Below are 17,086 nucleotides of genomic sequence, written 5' to 3'. Positions count from 1 at the left end.
ACCTGTTTTCCCTGAATTATATTCCCCTGCTTAACCGTATACGGAAGGACCTTGAGGAATGGGGGGGGTCTCCCTTGCCCTGGTTCGGAAGGATTAATATCCTAAAGATGGACATCCTGCCCAAGCTCCTGTATTTATTTCAAACCATCCCCATCCAAGTCCCCAAATCATTTTTCATCTCCCTGCGTTCGTTAGCCATCAGATTCATGTGGAACAGGGGCCTCCCCAGAGTTAAATTTAAACTGCTTACACTCCCGAAGACTATGGGGGGAACAGGCCTCCCTGACTTTGAGACTTACCACACGGCTGCTCTTGTGACTCACATCATAGAGTGGTTCCCCCGTCCTCCTTGCAAGGCCTCGGTGGCCGTTGAACAGGACCTTTCTCCTGTGGATCTCCGAGCTCTTCTATGGGGATACAATCAGGACTACTCTAGTATGACATCCTTATCCCCATTGACCTTGGCCTCTCTGAAATTATGGTATAAGACAGGGCTAAACACCACCCTTTCCTCTGATCCGGGCCCCCTGACGTCCCTCTTTGATCACCCTGCTTTACCACAAAGTACAGGGGCAGCCTCCCTAGGACCCTTTAGGCGTACGGAGTGGCCGCAAGCTTTCACATTTGTACATCCCTCTCAGGGGACCCCGGTCCCCCTAGCAGACTCTGGAGATTGGCTCACGGCCCTTCAGGTGTCCGCATTTACCAAACGCCTACACTCCTCCTCTCAAATACACCGCAAGCTTACCAACTTTGAGGTATTGTGCTCCCTCCCAGAAACCCCCAAACACCTGCTATCCTCCTTATATAACTTACTACAGACTTTAGTGCATGATCAGCTCCCACCTTATACTAGGCTGTGGTCTGCGGATTTGGGTGAAGACATCTCTGTGCCGGAATGGCAAACCTCTTTCCACTTCACCCACAAGTCGACCATCTCCTGCTACTCTCAAGAGAAGAACTATAAGCTGCTGTCCAGATGGTACAGAGACCCTGCTACTTTACACAAAATCTTCCCGTCTACGCCAGCCACCTGCTGGCGCTGTGAAGCCTCAGTCGGCACCTATCTACATGTCTGGTGGGACTGTGAGAGGATCCGCCCCTTCTGGACACAGGTTTTTGAATGTTATAATCTTCTAGCTGATACTCCGGTTCCTATCTCTCCGAAAATTGCATTACTCTCCATACTGCCCGGGTCTATTAAATCGCAGAGACAAAGATTGCTTCGTTTTTTTATGTCCTCTGCTAGGCAGCTGATACCTGCTTATTGGAAGACGACGACTACCCCCCCATTGTCACGGTGGGTATCCATCATGAATGACACCATGAGAATGGAGGAGATGTTGGCACTGGACAATGATACTTACACCAAGTTTATATCTCAATGGTCGATCTGGCTCCGCTTCTCTTCCTCTGACACCTTAATGGAACAAATATTGAATGCGTAGGGACGCTGTGGGCTCTCTCCTACCCTTCCCCCCCCCCTACCCGTATCCCTTTCCCTTCCCCCCTTTTCCCTCTCATCTCATCTTGATATTCATTTTTTCCTGTAACACTCTGTTTCTCTTTTTTTTGCTCCTCTCTTCCCTTTCTTTTCTCTCTCTCTTTCTGTCTTCTTCGTAATACTAATTACACGTTGTCTCATGTAGTAACCCATGAGTATTCTTTCCCTACTGTGGCCTTGTGGATCGGGAACAGGCTGTTTTCCTTGTTTTCCAAACTTTCCGACGGGACCGACTGTGGTTGATAGTCGTTAGCCGTCCATTCACAAATGTAGTCCTGTTACTGTTCCTGCTTGTATTTGCCTCATGACGGTTACTGTCTTATTGTTTCTACTTGAAATGTTCAATAAAAAATATTTTCAACACTAAGATACAACATGTGACCTGTGTGGCTTTAAACCTCATTTGGAGTCCCAAATCTCTCCATCAGTCATGTGTCCCATGTAATGGCTGTACAACTCAAGTTATGAGAAGTAGGAGGTTTTCAAAGAAAAATAGTGTACAGCATGATCTTGTGTCTAGTTTTTTTTTTTTTTCTTAACCACTAGCTGCCCAAGCCATTTCTGACACTTCTTTCATACAATAAAAAAACAGCTTTTATTTTTACTAGGTAATTACTTAGAAACCCCAAATATCTTTTGAAAGAAAAGGCCTGGGAGAAAAAAAATGTTGGTAGCTGTAATTTTTTTTATGTGAAACGATATTTGCACATTGGTTATGCAAATGTTTTGGAAAAAATACACTTTAATGAAGTATAGTGTATACAAACACAATATAATACAAATTTTTGTAAAATTTATAAGAAGATGTTATGAGTCGTAGAGTAAATGCAATATTATATATATATATATATATATTATACTCACAGCCATTGTATAGAAATCTGACTTTGACTTGAATGATGTGAACTTATCTAAAGTGCATTAATTATTATTGTAATTATTAGCCACCAATACTAGGGTAGGTAGGTATACATGCAGTATCCTGATCAGTTTTGGCAGATCCTCCCAGCTACATTAGTGATACACGGGCCATCCTTTTCCTAGTCTAAAGTACTGTGTCCCAATGTCTGTTTCATAATCTGAGCGTTTACCGCTGGAGTACACTGAAAAATGGCATTGCACCGATAGTATCAGGGCTGACACTAAGCATTTGCATGAGTACATGTACAAGCTTCAATACTAAAAACAATACCTTCAGACTAGGTTCACATAGGTGCTGGCCATTTGCAGTGCGATTTCAAAGCCCGGTTCAGGTGCAAATCCAGTGCGAATTGTAGTGTATGAAATTAGAAATTGCGCCTGAACCAGACTGAAATCGCACAGGGCTCTTTTTCAAATTGCACTGCGGCTTAGCTGTATATATGTGAACAGGCCATGAAAACTCACTGAAAAGCACATGAAAACTGATGTCTGTCAGTGAAATCTGTGTGGTTTTCCCATTCATGCATGTATTGTGTGAACAAGCCCTAAAAAAAAAAAAAAAAAGTCCCATGACAATAAAAATGGGAACCGATAATTGGTATTCGTATTGGGCTGCATTCACACCTGAGCGTTTCAAAGTCACGCGTTTTTACTGTGGTTTTTACCACGATTTTGTTCAGTTCACCAATTTAAAAGGCAGAAAAACACCTGTAATTTGCCCCAAAGAAGCTCATGTTCTTTTTTGAGCTTTAGGGCGTTTTTCAGGTGTTTTGCTTTCAGGTGACAAAATGCTCAGATGTGAACAGGTGCCATTGAAATGAATGGGATTTTGCTTGTTGGGCGTTTTTCGAGCGCTTTGAGTTGAAAACGCTCAGGTGTGAATGCAGCTTTAAAGCTACACTCCAGCTTTTTATATATTTTGCGTAGTTGAAACAAAGAAGGGGAAGGAAAAAATGGACTATACCGGTACCTGAACAAGATATACAAACAAAATTTAATACATTTCTAATTTTATTGATACAAAATACGAACCATATACATATAAAAAATTATATGCAATTATATACATATATAAAAATTCCAAAAACACAAGCTATAGGGGAACAGCATCACCACCCTCAGCGCTTAGTCATAGCGCACATGCATATGTTTCATACAGAGATATACTGCAGGGCCGCTGATAGGGCAGTACAACCAGCCCTGTTGTACCGGGCCTGGCCAGCAGGGGGGGCCCGAGCAGCTTTTAACTTCTAGCTAAAAAAAAAAAAGCTCAATAACTATATTAACCCACATTAACTTGATTGTTAAGGTATATAAGCAATATATATTCATTTCATGGGCCCCATCAGGTTACCAGAGGGGCCCAGGAGGTGAAAGCAGAAGAGGGACTTTTTTTCCATTTTCGGGTGCAGGGATACAATTCTGTGCAGCATGCTGCTCTCAGTATACCTTCACAAACTAAAGTACTTCCTTCTCACTGTATGCCTCTCCGGCGGATGGATATTACTGTTAGATGGCTCCCTTCAGTCAGTAAGTGCTGCAGCTTGAGGGACTTATCACTGAGTTCTGAGACAGACAGAACAGCAGGAGTAATCTGTACAACGGCAGTGGTCCACAGGCAAGAAGTCCCCTGCACATACACACACACACTGATAGGTCACACTATTGTAGAATGTGCAGTCCCCAGACTCTGTGTGCTCATGGTCATTATCATTATGATGATCAGGGCACAGCAGGTGCTGTATGGCTCTGTCAGTGTAACATGGCTGTTGGGTGCTGACTTTCCTGATATTTGGCTGGACTGTGTGTTACAGACTATATCTCAGCACAGCCATAACAAAGTCAGCACCACACAGTCATGTTACACTGACAGAGCCATACATCACCTGCTGTGCTCTAATCATCATAATGATAATGAGCACATAGTGAGATGCTACTTTTATATATGTGATGGGGGAAGGGACAGTAAAAACACACAGCCAAGCTGCATTTTTTACCACCCTCAAACCACTCCCCTTTCATAACCTTTCACCCAAGCTTTGCAATTAGGTCCTTTTTCACGCAGACCTGATTGAAAGCTCCATGTAGGTTTACAGGTATGAACTGACTTGTGTGCATTTATATCCACCTTCCTCCGTGTCCATTCAGGTGGGAAAAAAAAATTGGAAAAGAATATCCTTTCCTATTTTTCCAGACCTAAATGTGACAGATCAGAGGTAGCCTGATGTAAATGGACACAAGTCGGTGTTGTATGAAGGAACAAACTGAATGGGCACAGATGTCAAAACACTGACATCTCTCCCATCCAGATGCAGTTATGATTGGTGGGGCGCTGTAAATGTTACATGTTCCAGCTCCTGGCTCCAGACACCCCCCACCCTGACAGTGTGGAGGCAGGGGCGGGATGAGGGGCGGGGATTGTGGGCAGAGCCATGGTGGGTTGTGGGCGGGGTCAAGGGGGCCCCGTCAAGTAGGCTGTATGGGGCCCCATGATTTCTAACAGCGGCCCTGATATACTGTATATACATATTTGTAATTTACAACACTTGTAATTTAGAAAAATCTGTGTGAAACAATTTGTGCGTGGCTGCCATTAATTGTCAGATAACTGCCCCCATTTAAAGATAAAACACCAATTATAAACTAAATCCATACATACAACATACAGTTTATACAGCACATCCGGTGACCTCACAGGTTCGTAAGGGACATGGTTAGTTTGGGCCAGCTTGGCCCAAAACTAACTATGCAAAATATATGATAAAAGCTAAGGGGTTACCTCATCCTAAATGGCATAAACAAAAAAGGGAAGGAAAAAACGGACTATACCAGTACCTGAACAAGATATACAAACAAAATTTAATACATTTCTAATTTTATTGATACAAAATACGAACCATATACATATAAAAATGTATTTAAAAATAAGAACACGTTCTAGTATACTTTAGTAGTCGAGATCATAGACACCGGTTGACGCCTTTCGCCAATAGCTTCCACAGAACCAGATAAGTATGACCACAGAGCCTAAGAAGGTCAAAAAATGGGACCTTCTTCAATTTGCATTATTTGACAAAAAGGAACAAGGTAAAAAGATTTATTAACTCTATACAGTTTTATCCTTTTAGCTTTAGTGAGAATTTGACAGGGATTTTTTTTTTGCTGTGTTTGTGACCTAAAAAAAATAGCAACTTCTTTTTATTCTACTGGTTTTATGCTCTTAGAACATGTATAGTTTCCGGGGTCTTTCACAAACTGAAAGCTGGATATGGAAAATAACCTCTACACTTTTAGAGTCATCTGCTTATCCAGTTTTTTGTACCTTTTTTGATAAAAGGCACAATGTAAAATTTTACAAATATTTATTAACTCAATACATTTTTTTTTTCTTTTTAGATTTAGTGGAAATTTAGCCAAAAGTTTTGTTGTGTTTGTATGTGCTAATAATTATCTTAGTGTACTTATAGCAAACACATTGTTGTGATAAAAATTTGCACAACTATTGCTGGTCCTAAAAAGAAAAAGCAGTAGCACCTTTTTATTCTACTGGTCCTATACTTTCAGGAAATGTATAGTTTGCAGAGGGAGAAGGGGGTCTTTTAACCACTTAAGCCCCTTATTTTTTGCGCTATAAACAAAAAAAAAAATAGCGACCATTAACATTTATACAGCGATCAGTGCAATTAAAATGCATTGATTACTGTGTAAATGTGACTGGCAATGAAGGGATTAACCGCTCAGTGGCACTGTAGGGGTTACGTGTGTCCTAGGGAGTGATTCTAACTGAGGGGGGGAGAGGTTGTGTGTGACACAACACTGATCACCGCTCCCGATTACAGGGAGCTGTGATCAGTGACAGTGTCACTAGGCAGAATGGGGAAGTGCTCGTTTACATTAGCATTTCCCCGTTCTTTCCCTCCGTGAGATGATCATGGATATCCCTGTGGACATAGAGTCCGTGGGACCCGCCATCACACTCACGATGCTCCCGGCGGACACCCGCATGCCATCTCTTAAAGGGCAACCTACAGGTACGTGATTCTGCCTGTACATCCCCTTCTGCCACAGTATATCTGCGTGAAGCGGTCAGAAAGCGGTTAAAATGTTACTAAACCTTAAAGCTTTTTCACCTTTAATGCATTAAGTTAGAAAAAATGTTTTCAATTTCCCTGTGCCCCTCCCCTGTGGAAAAAGTAAGAGAGGGGAGAATAGATCGGTGCTGTGCATGGCTGCATCTATTCTCCCCTTACTCCCTCTTCACACAGCATTCAAGAAGCAGCAGGAGTCATTGGCTCTTGCTGCTGTCAGGCCTGCCCACCCACTTCCTCTTCACTGCATTTGACTAAGTCCCACTGTGTAAGTCAATGGAGCGCTTGGAGAGTTTGTGGGACCCACGATCAAGCTCACGAAGCCCCCGGTGCGCGCGTGCCTGCAACCCGCCTCTTAAAGGGCAACGTACAGGTACATGATTCTGCCTGTATGTGCCCTTCTGCAGTATATCGTGTGAGGTGGTCGGGAAGCGGTTGAAAACTCTGAAAGCTGTAAGGGAAAAATTTATTTTTAAAAAACTATGGAAAAATTGCATAAAAGGTCTAGCCACCTGAGTGTAATACTAGATTACAAGACCTGGCAAACGACTTTTATAATAACTGTGCTAAATAGGACATATTATCCAATCAAGAGAGAACTTGGATGGAGTTGGGGGCAGCAGGATTTTTCTGGTACCATCAAAGGACATTACAAGGTTTTTTTTTTTGTTTTTGTTTTTAAACAATACATTTTATTTGTATACACATACAGTATATAAAAAGACAGCCCATCAGGACAACAAAATACAGGTAAACAATTCCCTAATAGCATGTCCTACATCTCCATCAAGGGAACCACCTCCTACCTGGTGAGTTGCTTCAGGGGGATTTTGGTGTAGGCCATCAGGCTCTCAACATGTTTTGTGATTACCCACTTCTTCAGGAGAATATATACTAAAATACAAATGGAAAATGTAATATAATATATATATATATAATCATAGCAGATGAATGTCATACAGTTCTTTTAACCACTTAACAACCGGGCCATAGCCGAATGATGGCTACAGGGCGGTTGCTTAACTCGGGGAGGGCGTACAGTGATGTCCTCCCAGAATCCCGCTCTTGCGCGGCCCCCTGGGGCACGCACCCAAAAACATCTGGACCTGGCGGATCACGGTAAACGGCCACTCATCGCAGCCGTTTACCACGCGATTGCTCCGTCAAATGACGTAGCGGTCACTTGTAAACAAACCGGTGTCATGTCATGATACCCGTTCATCCCTCCCCTCTCTGTACCAATCGGTACAGTGTGAGAGGGGAGAGATTGGTGGCAGCAGCGCTGTGGGCTAGACCTGTACCCAGCAATACCCTGCCAATACTCTGCGATACCCAGCAATACTGTGCCAATACTCTGCAATACCCTGCCATGATTAACTAAAATTTATGACGAAACATGTCGGGAGCGTGGCTACAGAGCGATCATTGAGGTAGACACGGAACGCTGACCAACATACACAGAGTGGCTACTGACGGGGGCTGGGACGAGGAGTGGTGAGCCTTACAGCTGCTATCTCGTAAACCCTGGGTCTGCTGTGGCCATCCATTATCCAGCTACTTTGGTCTTGGAGTGCTGTGCAATTTGTTTATGGGGGTGCCTTTGATATTCCACATTTTATGACATTAAAGTGTGTGAACGTTTTACACTATTGGAGGCTGTGTTTTTTTTCATTTACATGTGGAGTGTGTAAAGAGGATTAATTGGGAGCTGTGCATTTGCCTCTGGCTGACACCGGAAGATCTGTCACTCTTCATGCCTGTGAAGGGAGGATTTAGGCGTCTGTAGGCGTGGAATGAACAGCTGTGTGTGAAGAGGATTGGTCGGGAGCTGTTTGTTTGCCTCTAACTGGCGCCTGGGGATCTGTCACTCTTCCTGCCTGTGAAGGGATGGTTTAAGCGTCTATAGCCGGGCACGGCAGTGTGAGGCATAATCAGCCAGTGAGTGTGTGCACATAAGGGGATTGAAGTCAGGGCGTTGTGGTGGAGTGGTGTTTCTGGAAGTCTTTATGAATTATATTGATTCACTGGTCACTATCTAATGAACGTTGTACTCTGTGTTTTAAAACTGGACACTTTATTTACTTTTTCATATAATCTATTGCAACTATTCACTTCACAGGGTGTTGCTATTATAGTTTAAATTGCTAACAATCAATGTTGTTTGTTATGTGTATACTTTATTGGGTACGTTTGAGTTGAGGTTGGATATTATTCGCATATTCACTGAGTATTTAGCTGCGCTCATTCTACACTGCTTGGGTAATGGCAGGGTATTGTGCAAAAATCCTACCAACAATATTCTGCCATACCCTGCAATACCCAGCCATACTCGGCCATGCTCAACCATGCTCAGCGATACCCGGCCGTATCCAGCCATGCTCGGCCATATCCAGCCATGCTCGGCCATATCCAGCCATGCTCGGCCATATCCAGCCATGCTCGGCCATATCCAGCCATGCTCGGCCATATCCAGCCATGCTCGGCCATATCCAGCCATGCTCGGCCATATCCAGCCATGCTCGGCCATATCCAGCCATGCTCGGCCATATCCAGCCATGCTCGGCCATATCCAGCCATGCTCGGCCATATCCAGCCATGCTCAGCCATATCCAGCCATGCTCAGCCATACTCTGCCTCTGTATGTGGCTAGGCTGTGGAAGTCTCACACATGTGGTATCGCTGTACTCAGGAGGAGTAGGAGAATCTATTTTGGGGTGTAATTTTCGGTATGTACATTCTATGTGTTAGAAATATTGTATAAATGGACAACTTTGTGTTAAAAAAAAACGTTTTAACCACTTCCCGCCCGCCCGCCAGCCATCATATGACATCCTTGAATTTGTGCGGGGATATCTGAATGATGCCTGCAGCTACAGGTATCATTCAGATATCAGCTTTTTCAGCCGGTGATTCCCTAAACCGGAAGAATGATCATAGCGGCTGTTCCGCCGCTTGATCGTTCTTACGGGAGGCGAGAGGGAACATCACCCCCCCCCCCCACTGCCCTCTGGTGCGTCTACCTACTCACTACTACGATCGAAGCCAGGATTGCTTTTTTTCACTTTTTTTTATTTCAGGCTTGCCAGCCTAGAGGTGAGATGCGGGGTCTTATTGACCCTATATCTCACTGTTAAGAAGACCTGTCATGCCATATTCCTATTACAAGGGATGTTTGCATTCCTTGTAAAAGGAATAAATGTGATCAAAAAAATATTTTTGGGAAAAAAGTGTCAAACCAAAATAAATGAACAATAAAAAAAAAATACTTTTTTAAAGCGCCCCTGTCCCAGTGTGCTCGCATGCAGAAGCACGCGCATAAGTAATTCCTGCCCACATATGTGAGGTATCTGTCATGGTTATGCAATAGAGTTCGTCTGCTTACCTGTCTCCGTGTGTTCATTTCTAGAGACCAGCCGGCCTTCACCTGACTGCTTTTATAATCCATTCTCTGGCATGGCTCCACCCTAGCTCCTATCAGAGAACCCTATATTTACCTGTGCACTGCAAGCCCATCCTGCTGATCAACCTTTGTGTGTTATCTTCCTGTTACCTGCCGTGTGCTCTTCTACTGTTTTCCGTTACCGACTTTGGCGTGCCTTTGACTATCCCTGTTTGCCTGTGATCCTGACCTTTTTGGCGTGTCCCCGACTATTCTTGTCTGCTTGTGGCCCCGACCTTGGCTTTGTCCCTCACCATCCCTAGCCTCCTGTTGCCTACTGTGGGTGTGAGCTGGGGGTCGCGACCTGGAGCCAGTTGCAGCCAAATCCATCCTCAACACTCGAGGCTCTGGTGAACACCTGCTGGCTCTTAGACTCCGTGCCCCAGGGAATCTTACGCTCTAACCCCGGTGGGATCCATCTTGGTGTTCTGGCGGCCCTGTCTCCCTATCACCTTGACCCCCTGTCCGCAGCAGTCAGCCGTTGGGTCCACAACCTTGCGGTGCACTCCTAATCCTTATGGTGTGCATCTGTCACCTGGGCTCAAGGTGACCTGACAGTATCGCTGCGAACGTTCAAGCGAGAGAAATATTAACCCTAGACTCTAACTCAAAACATTAAACCAGTAAAAAAATGTAAAGCGTCGCCTTTGGGGATTTTTAAGTAGCGAAGTTTGGCGCCATTCCATGAGTGTGTGCAATTTTGAAGTGTGGCATGTTGGCTATCTATTTACTCGGCTTAACTTTATCTTTCACATTATGCAAAACATTGGGCTAACTTTACTGTTTTTTTTTTAAAGCACAAAACCGTTTCCCCCCCCCCCAAAAAAAAAACACGTTTGGAAAATTGCTGCGCAAATACTGAGCGAGATAAAGTTACGACCGCTATTTTATTCTCTAGGGTCTTTGCTAAAAAAAAAAAAAACAACAAAAAAAAAAACCTATATAATGTTTTGGGTTCTATGAAATTTTCTAGCAGAGAAATTATGATTTTTATATGTAGGAGAGAAATGTCATATTGGTCTGGGTGCTCCAGAACGCCTAAAGGTGCTCCCTGCATGTTGGACCTCTGTATGTGGCCGGGCTGTGTAAAAGTCTCACACATGTGGTATCGCCATACTCGAGAATAACAGCAGAATGTGTTTTGGGGTGTAATTTGGGGTATGCATATGCTGTGTGTGAGAAATAACCTGCTAATATGATAATTTTGTGAAAAGAAAAAAAATCTTGACATTGCAAAGAATTGTGGGAAAAAATTACAATTTAAAAAAACTCACCATGCCTCTTACTAAATACCTTGGAATGTCTTCTTTCCAAAAAGGGGTCATTTGGGGGGTATTTGTACTTTTCTGGCATGTTGGGGTCTCAAGAAATGAGATAGGCCGCCAGTACTTCAGGTGTGATCAATTTGCAGATATTGGCACCATAGCTTGTGGACTTTTCTGTCTTTTTTTCTTTTTATAGCGCAAACAATAAAAAGCCCAGCGGTGGTTAAATACCACCAAAAGTACTATTTGTGTGAAAGAAAAGGACAAAAATTGCATATGGGTACAGTGTTGCATTCCGAAAGCTGAAAATTGGTCTGGTTAGGAAGGGGGTTTAAGTGCCCAGTGGTTAAACAAGTTAAAGATTATAGTAATGTGGAGGACACTCACCCCAAAATATGGGACTGGCCAGCAAACAGCCACAGAAGGGCATCTAGGAAGAGGACCCCCGGTGAGCATGGGAGCAAGTAAACCAGAGCCGCTGGGATTTCTCTGTATATATTATACCGACGTGTGTGTATAATGTGTATAATTATATATATATATATATATATATAGTATCCGTTTATGAAGGGTGCCTTTTATGTAGAGTATAAAGGCAGGGTAATGATTACTGTATGTCCCTGCCATCTTGAAGCTTTACTAGTCACTTGCTGGCTGTACAGGCTTTGGGGTGAGTCTTTTGCCTTTTGTATCCATTTGTATGTTCAAATCCCCTGTGTTTTTTTATGCATGGGGGTTTTTTAGTACCCTTATGATTTTAAAGATATTTTTCCTATACCATCTTCTTGCATATCCCTAGGTACACTACATTATTTAACAACTTTATCTGTATACTGCAACCTACTTTATAAGCTACACATCTTGGAAAAGAACCATTTTAAACTATTGAAGCCCAGCACTGCTTTACTTATGCCATAATTTCTAGAACGAAGACCAACTTTACTTACTTACGCTAACACTATCGTGCTGGTATGTAAACCTCTATCCTTATGACAACTACGAGTACATGTACAAGCTTCAATACTAAAAGCAATACCTTCAGACTAGGTTCACATAGGTGCTGGCCGTTTGCAGTGCGATTTCAAAGCCCGGTTCAGGTGCGAACACTATTGTGCTGGTATGTAAACCTCTATTCTTATGGCAACTGCCCTGCCTTTTATACTCTACGTAAAGTGTACCCTTCGTAAATGGATACTATATATACTTGCGTATGTCTGTATAATATACAGTATATAGAGAAATCCCACCAGCTCTGGCTTCCTGCTCCCATGCTTACGAGGGGGGTTCCTCCTTTCTTCATGGCCTTCTGTGGTTGTTTGCCAGCTAGGCCCATATTTTGGGGTGAGTTTCCCCTCGTTACTATGTTCTTTAACATGTTTAAGCAGTTATTTCCTATCTATTATACATGTCAAAATTGACTACGATTTGTTTGGCCATCCCCATATGCAATATTGGGTTGGAATGGGCTCACATGGGCAATATCCCTGTAAGCAACTTTAGAATGTAAATGAGAATATATAAAAGTGCATAACTATTTTTTTGTTTTTGTTTCCTTTTTAGGCATTTTCCCAAGATTGCAGGACATTTGCATATGTTGCTAGCACCTTACTAAAAAAAGACCCATCTCTTGAGGTTGCTGTGTCAAATGCCTTACGGTCTACTCTGCAGGACATTGCTGGACGTTGTGTGCAAGAACTGAGCAAATTTATAGACCATTATGACAATATCCCTGTCGACATTTCAGAAAGACTGCAGAATTCTGATATATGAGGACTGATACTGACAGTTTGTAATTATAGGGATAAGCAAGATTCATTCTTCTTTTCTTTTTTTTTATCATCTTGGACTTGTTTCTAGCACATCTAGAATTTTTTTTATAGAAACTGCACCCAAGTGCCCAAGATTGCCGCAGTCAAGGCATGTCTGAGTTGTATTCTTGATTGTGTTATTCTGGTTTGAAAAACTCCCATTTTTCCCAAACAGTATTATATATGGGGAGATAAATAAAACCATAGACCAAAAAAAAAAAAAAAATCTGCTTTATTTATATGTTACACGAAGGGTCCAAGGCTGTATTTACCATACTCAAAACCAGAAAATCGATATTCTAGCACACCATACAGTGATTTGCACCTGTATGTGTGCTGTCTTTGTGTGTACACATTACATGAAATGAGAGCCACTAAGCAGGAAATGTGTCTCTCTTAATCGCAAATCCTTCTCATTTGGCTGGTTTTGTCGTTTATACTCCAAAAAAACACTAATCCTCTCCATGTCTGTTATATACATTGCAAGGTTTTTAGCAAAACTTAGTGTAGACACCTACCTGTTGCTGCTGATAGAACCTTGTACTTGCATTCCCCTCATCACTTCTTGTTTGCTGGGTGAAAGGGTCTTCTTGCTTGCTAATAAGCATTCCTCAATATATCAGCTACATACATTGTTGAGCTTAAAGCAGTTGTTCACCCATTTTTTGACATTAGTCTCATCCTAATGTCCACTCATAGTGTGTTGTTTGGATATTGTATTTTTTTTTGTTTCCTGGTTCCGGCCTAGGTGAGTGTGGACTCCTGGGATATCGGTGCAAACAATCCCAGGAGTCTTCAGCCATCCTAGGCACAACCTACGTATGCATTCACATTTTTTTAAATTTTACACTGTCCTTTTCATTTTTCTTTTTTGATCACTTTTATTCCTATCACAAGAAATGTAAACCTCCATTGTGATAAAAAAAAAATAAGGCATTACAGGTCCTCTTTATGGAGACATCTCTATAAGACCCCAGATTTCTCCTCTACCCTGGAAAGCATGAGGCCAAAAAAAAAAAAAGAAAACTTTGATCTCTTTGCAGAAATAAAAATGCCAGTGCATCTGCCAGAGCCAGAAATTTGGTAACCTGCTGCTGGATTTAATTCTGTGCTACCCAATCACATGGGAGAGGTATCCAATATCTCCACTTCAAGTCCAGGACGTCATATGGGCTTGAAGTGGTTAAATTTATTTACTGTGCAAGACATGGGCTGAGTATTCATAGACCCCAACTTAGACTTGTAAAGGTGATTGGACACTAGCAAGCTTTTGAGGACATGCCCACTGTGTGCGCGCCCCCCCCCCCCCCCAAATAACTCTAGACCACTCCATGAGTACTCGGTTTTTTGCTAGTGTCCTATGGTGACAGACAGACATTCTCCTCTTTACAGGGCAATCAGCTGTAGCTTAATTACTCTAATATTTTGTTTCTTTCAATTCTTTAAGCAACTCCTCACTGTTCTCTAATACAACAATAGAAATGCATCTGGATTGGTGTGACCTCTGTAAAACATTACAGACCCTAAGCTGTAGGGATGATCTGTAACATTGCTTCTGGCACTGGATCCTGTAATTGCTCTGGGAGTATGCCCACCATGACAGATGAAGCTTAAACCCTATATTGGGACCAGTGTTGTGAACAGGTAGGAGCCTGTATCTGACTGTTGCTGTAAAAAAAACTGCAATGATTGGAATTATTCCCTTTAGCCTGGGTTCACACTTGTGCGAACGCAGACATTGCCTGTAATTCGCACCAGCTTTGTGGTGCCGATTGCATGCAATGTCTGTGTAATGCGAGTTCAGCAACGCAGTTTTATAAAACAATGGAGGGCTCCAAATCTGAACAATTAAAAAACGTACAGATATGAACCTGCAACATCTAAGGTAATAAAATGGTGAATGAATGACAAAAAAAACGTGAAAAATAGTAAAATAAAAATTGAGAAAAAAAAAAGTATAAAATATATATGAAAAAAAGCAAGGTTCTAAAGTGAATCAAAAGTGGATTAAAGTTCATAGATGAACATCATAGAAAAGTTCTTAGGAATAAAACGTATAGGAGTCTCTCACACTTGGCAAGGTGAATAAAAGCTTGATCTTTTTAAAGTGTAATAAACAAGTGATGATACGCTTACTAGAAATTGTGGACTTGTATATGGTACAGCATATGGGTCAAATAGGCAGTCATGAGGGAATAACCTCAACAGTATCCAGTACAGAAAGCTTGATGATTAGAGAGTAAGCCCCATCCGGTATTGAGGGAAAGGTTCCAATATCAGAAAACAAGCTCCATATTGTGCAGTGGACTGCATCAGAAGTTAAAATAATCCATGGTAATGGGTGAAAAAAGCAAAAAGAAAACCGCACATAGTTTTAGGTTTAATGTAAAAAAAAAAAAAAAAAAAGGGGGGTGGGTGTACACTTACAAAAATTCAATACAAACACATTCATCTATGAACTTTAATCCACTTTTTATTCACTTTAGAACATTTTTTTTTCACGATTATTGGTCAATCATTCACCATTTTCTTACCTTGGACGTTGCAGGTTCATATCTGTACATGTTTTTTTAATTGTTCTCATTTGGAGAGCCACATTTTTTTTTTTCATGTTTTTATACACTATATGTCTAGTGGAATGTTGGCAGCCTAGGAGGCTCTATCCACAGTTTTTTGACTTTTCCAGTTGTATGGCTGAACACGCATTTGATTCGCAGAAAAATAGTGCAGAGACTCCTCCCCCCCCCCCCCCCTCCAGACTGTAATCCGATCGCATGGGTGTTCTCACCCATGCGATCTGATTCCTGTGAGAGTTCACACTGATCTGGGTGAGTCATTAACATTGTATTGACGCCCGCAGCGGTTAGATTTCCCTCTACCAATTATTTTTAGCCTAGTTTTGTCTAAACCCATATTTGCTGCTGTAGTTGCAGCTCCTATCCTTAATGAATGACTGGACACTTGAAAACCATCCAAGTTTAGAAACTCCAAACATTTGTTTAAAACCCTTACAACACACTTTGACCTACAGGTAAGCCTAGATTAAGGCTTACCTGTATTAAGGCTTACCTGTAGACAGCGGCGTGCAGGCGCACAGATCAGCGGCGATATGCTGCGAGTGGCGGCTCCCGTACGTATTCGCGGCAGTGAAGTCATTGCGGCTTCGCCGAATGACAGCGGCGGGGCAGCGAGACCCACCGAGAAGATGGATGCGCTGGACTGCAGGGGACAGCAGTGACTTCGCTGGCTCCTGTGTCAGGTAAGTGACACATAATGGACTATTTTTTTTCTGTTTCAAAAATTCTTTGCTCATTGGAAGCAATGATAATAAATCTATAAATTCATTATGCTATATTTTTTCTTTTACAGTATTGGCTAAGTGGAAACCTAATGGAGATGGTTTGCATGGCATGCTTTCTTTTAAACATATCTCGGGAACAATGTTTCCCAGATTTGTTAGTATCTAAATCTACACTGTTATGTGACAGTTTATCTTTTTTCTGTTCAGGTACCATCCAACCACTCGACACATCTTGGCCATGAACATGTAACACATGTAAAAAACAGCAGAACTACATAGTTCTGCCCAGAGGGCTATAACCCCTCAGCCTGCTTTCTGTAGCTCAGTATGTCAACAAGCAGTATAACGTAAAAATAGGAGGGGTGAGTGCTGTGTCCGTCAATGAACTTCAGAGAAAAGGAGTACAAAAATCCTATTTTCTCTTTTGTTTCACAACGAACCCAGCTGCTTTAAATATTGACCGTAGGGACGTCCCCAAGCAATGTCAAAACAAGGGGTGGAAACAGCAAAAAACATAACTTCACCCACAACTAGAGGCACGCCTCAACGGAGGAGTTGCCATCTGAAACAACCACATCAGAACTTGCGGCCAACACATGCATCAAAAAATGTGTTTAAAACAAAACTAACTTTCTTTAAAAAGAAAAGAGTGTAAATTGCAACTTTTACACAGCCGCCTGCAAAACTTTGCGGCCAAAGTGAGCATCCGAGGATGCGCTTACATCAACTTTGTAGAATTTTGTAAAAGTGTGAACGGATG

The 17,086-nt window shown here is 42.3% G+C and overlaps 1 protein-coding gene across 1 annotated transcript in view; it reads left to right on the top strand.

Moving 5' to 3' along the window:
* Positions 1-12,987, top strand: part of LOC143984136 (uncharacterized) — a 128,085-nt gene extending 115,098 nt beyond the window's left edge. Inside the window, exon 9 of the mRNA XM_077484447.1 lies at positions 12,778-12,987. Within this exon, the coding sequence (XP_077340573.1) occupies positions 12,778-12,987 (210 nt within the window). The remainder of the gene's footprint in view (positions 1-12,777) is intronic.
* Positions 12,988-17,086: the final 4,099 nt, after the last annotated feature.

The sequence above is a fragment of the Lithobates pipiens genome, unplaced genomic scaffold, assembly GCF_037356315.1.
Source record: "Lithobates pipiens isolate NorthernLeopardFrog02 unplaced genomic scaffold, aLitPip1_a1.2 Scaffold_16, whole genome shotgun sequence".
Classification (NCBI taxonomy): Eukaryota; Metazoa; Chordata; class Amphibia; order Anura; family Ranidae; genus Lithobates; species Lithobates pipiens.
Note: the sequence above shows the minus strand (reverse complement) of the source record. Positions and strands in the feature narration are given on the sequence as shown.